The 1550-nt window shown below is 40.3% G+C and overlaps 1 protein-coding gene across 1 annotated transcript; it reads right to left on the bottom strand.

Moving 5' to 3' along the window:
• Positions 1-403: 403 nt before the first annotated feature.
• On the bottom strand, positions 404-1091 carry LOC110425900 (basic leucine zipper 43-like). The gene has a single exon (XM_021440978.2). It carries the CDS (start codon positions 1051-1053, stop codon positions 508-510), a length of 546 nt encoding a protein of 181 aa, XP_021296653.1. The 5' UTR covers positions 1054-1091; the 3' UTR covers positions 404-507.
• Positions 1092-1550: the final 459 nt, after the last annotated feature.

Raw genomic sequence — 1550 nt, 5'->3', positions numbered from 1 at the left:
GCATAGAATTTTGCTTCCCCTGCATATATTTATCAAGCTTTTTTCTGGTATATTTTTATCGGTTACTGGAGCAACATTTGTCATGTATCTTGCTACATATGAGCTGTTAATATAACTAGTAATAGGTAATAGGTGGAGAGAGACGACATGAATATAAAAACCGACCTGAAAAACAACAATCAACATATTTCAATTCTTATATATTGAGACTTATAGGAAATATAATTTAAACTTGGGAGAGATTAAAACCAACAGGAAAGCTGGGCCGGGGGAAGGGGAGTGGGGGAAGCGTAGCTAGAGATCAAAAAGACTATAATCGAGGATTTAAATGAAATTTCCCAAAACATGTTATTCTCATTTCCTTAAATCTCATACATCTTAAAGCTAGGCACAGACCGGTTGACTTCCGCCTATCAGAAGAACCAAAAGGGAAAACGGAAAAATAGGACCGTTGCCTCTGTCTTGGCCTAGCTTTTAAATAAAATTTGTGATGAACAGGTTTAGGACTCAGTTTTCAGATAAACCATGTTCCAGGGCGATATCTTCCAGGTCTCTCAAGGTTGAGTAAGGGCTACTCAATTGCATGTCAGAGAGCATCTGACGAAGTTCAGAGGCTTCCTCTTTGAGCTGGGCATTTTCTTGAAGAACCTTGTCATGGCTCTCTGAAACATGGTTCAGCTTATCTATAAGCTGGTGGTTCTCATTCCGGAGCCAAACTACCTGTGACCAGAGCTCATCCAAGTGCCTTTGTTTGCGCATACGTGATCTACGTGCAGACTCCCTATTAGATATCATCCTCCTTTGCTTCCTCTCGTTGATGAGACTTAGTTGTTGCTCATCTGCTTCATCCGAAGTCGAGTTGCTGCTAACACATGATGAATGGGGATTGATTTCGTGAAATTGAGGAGGGATATAGAAATTATACAGGGGATTTGAGAATCTGTTCAACTCAAATGTGGGTGTGTTGCTATGATTCATGCCAAAATGCGCTGAATATGGGGTTGGATTGGAAGGAAATAGATAGTGGAGTCCTGAAACCTCACTAGGCTGCATGTCTTGGACCAGGAAAAAAAGGGGGCTAAATCTTGGAGGAGAAGATGAATTACCTAAGCTCTTGTTTGGAAGGGGAAAGGAAGCTCAAGGAGGGGAGGTTCTTATAGCGTGGGAAAAGGTTGAGATGGTCCCACTCTTGGCAAATAAGAGCACCAGTGTGAAAGTTACTTAAAGCTTAGACCTCTTGAATATCATGCAGATCATGTCCATATTTTTGCATAGATGAGCGCATATCAGACGCTAAATATACATAAATTTGTGCACTTATAGATGTGGTACCTAGATCATGTTTACTCACATGCATGATTGCACACGCACATACATGAACAGGGAATGCAAATTGTGTTGTGGATAATCATTTTCAGATCGAATTCTGCTTACATCAGTGAGAGAGATAGAGTTTGTGTTGTGGGGAGTATAATTATTTTAATGGGGGAAATGTTTTGGCTAAAGAAAGCAAAGGGGAAAAATGGGCATTCAAGAAAGTCAATCTTTAA

This window comes from Theobroma umbraticum, unplaced genomic scaffold (assembly GCF_002168275.2).
Source record: "Theobroma umbraticum cultivar Fairchild unplaced genomic scaffold, ASM216827v3 scaffold_12.1, whole genome shotgun sequence".
Taxonomy (NCBI): domain Eukaryota; kingdom Viridiplantae; phylum Streptophyta; class Magnoliopsida; order Malvales; family Malvaceae; genus Theobroma; species Theobroma umbraticum.
Note: the sequence above shows the minus strand (reverse complement) of the source record. Positions and strands in the feature narration are given on the sequence as shown.

Coding starts and splice junctions, on each gene's coding strand:
- LOC110425900 (XM_021440978.2), bottom strand. CDS start 1,053: ATGCAGCCTAGTGAGGTTTCAGGACTCCACTATCTATTTCCTTCCAAT.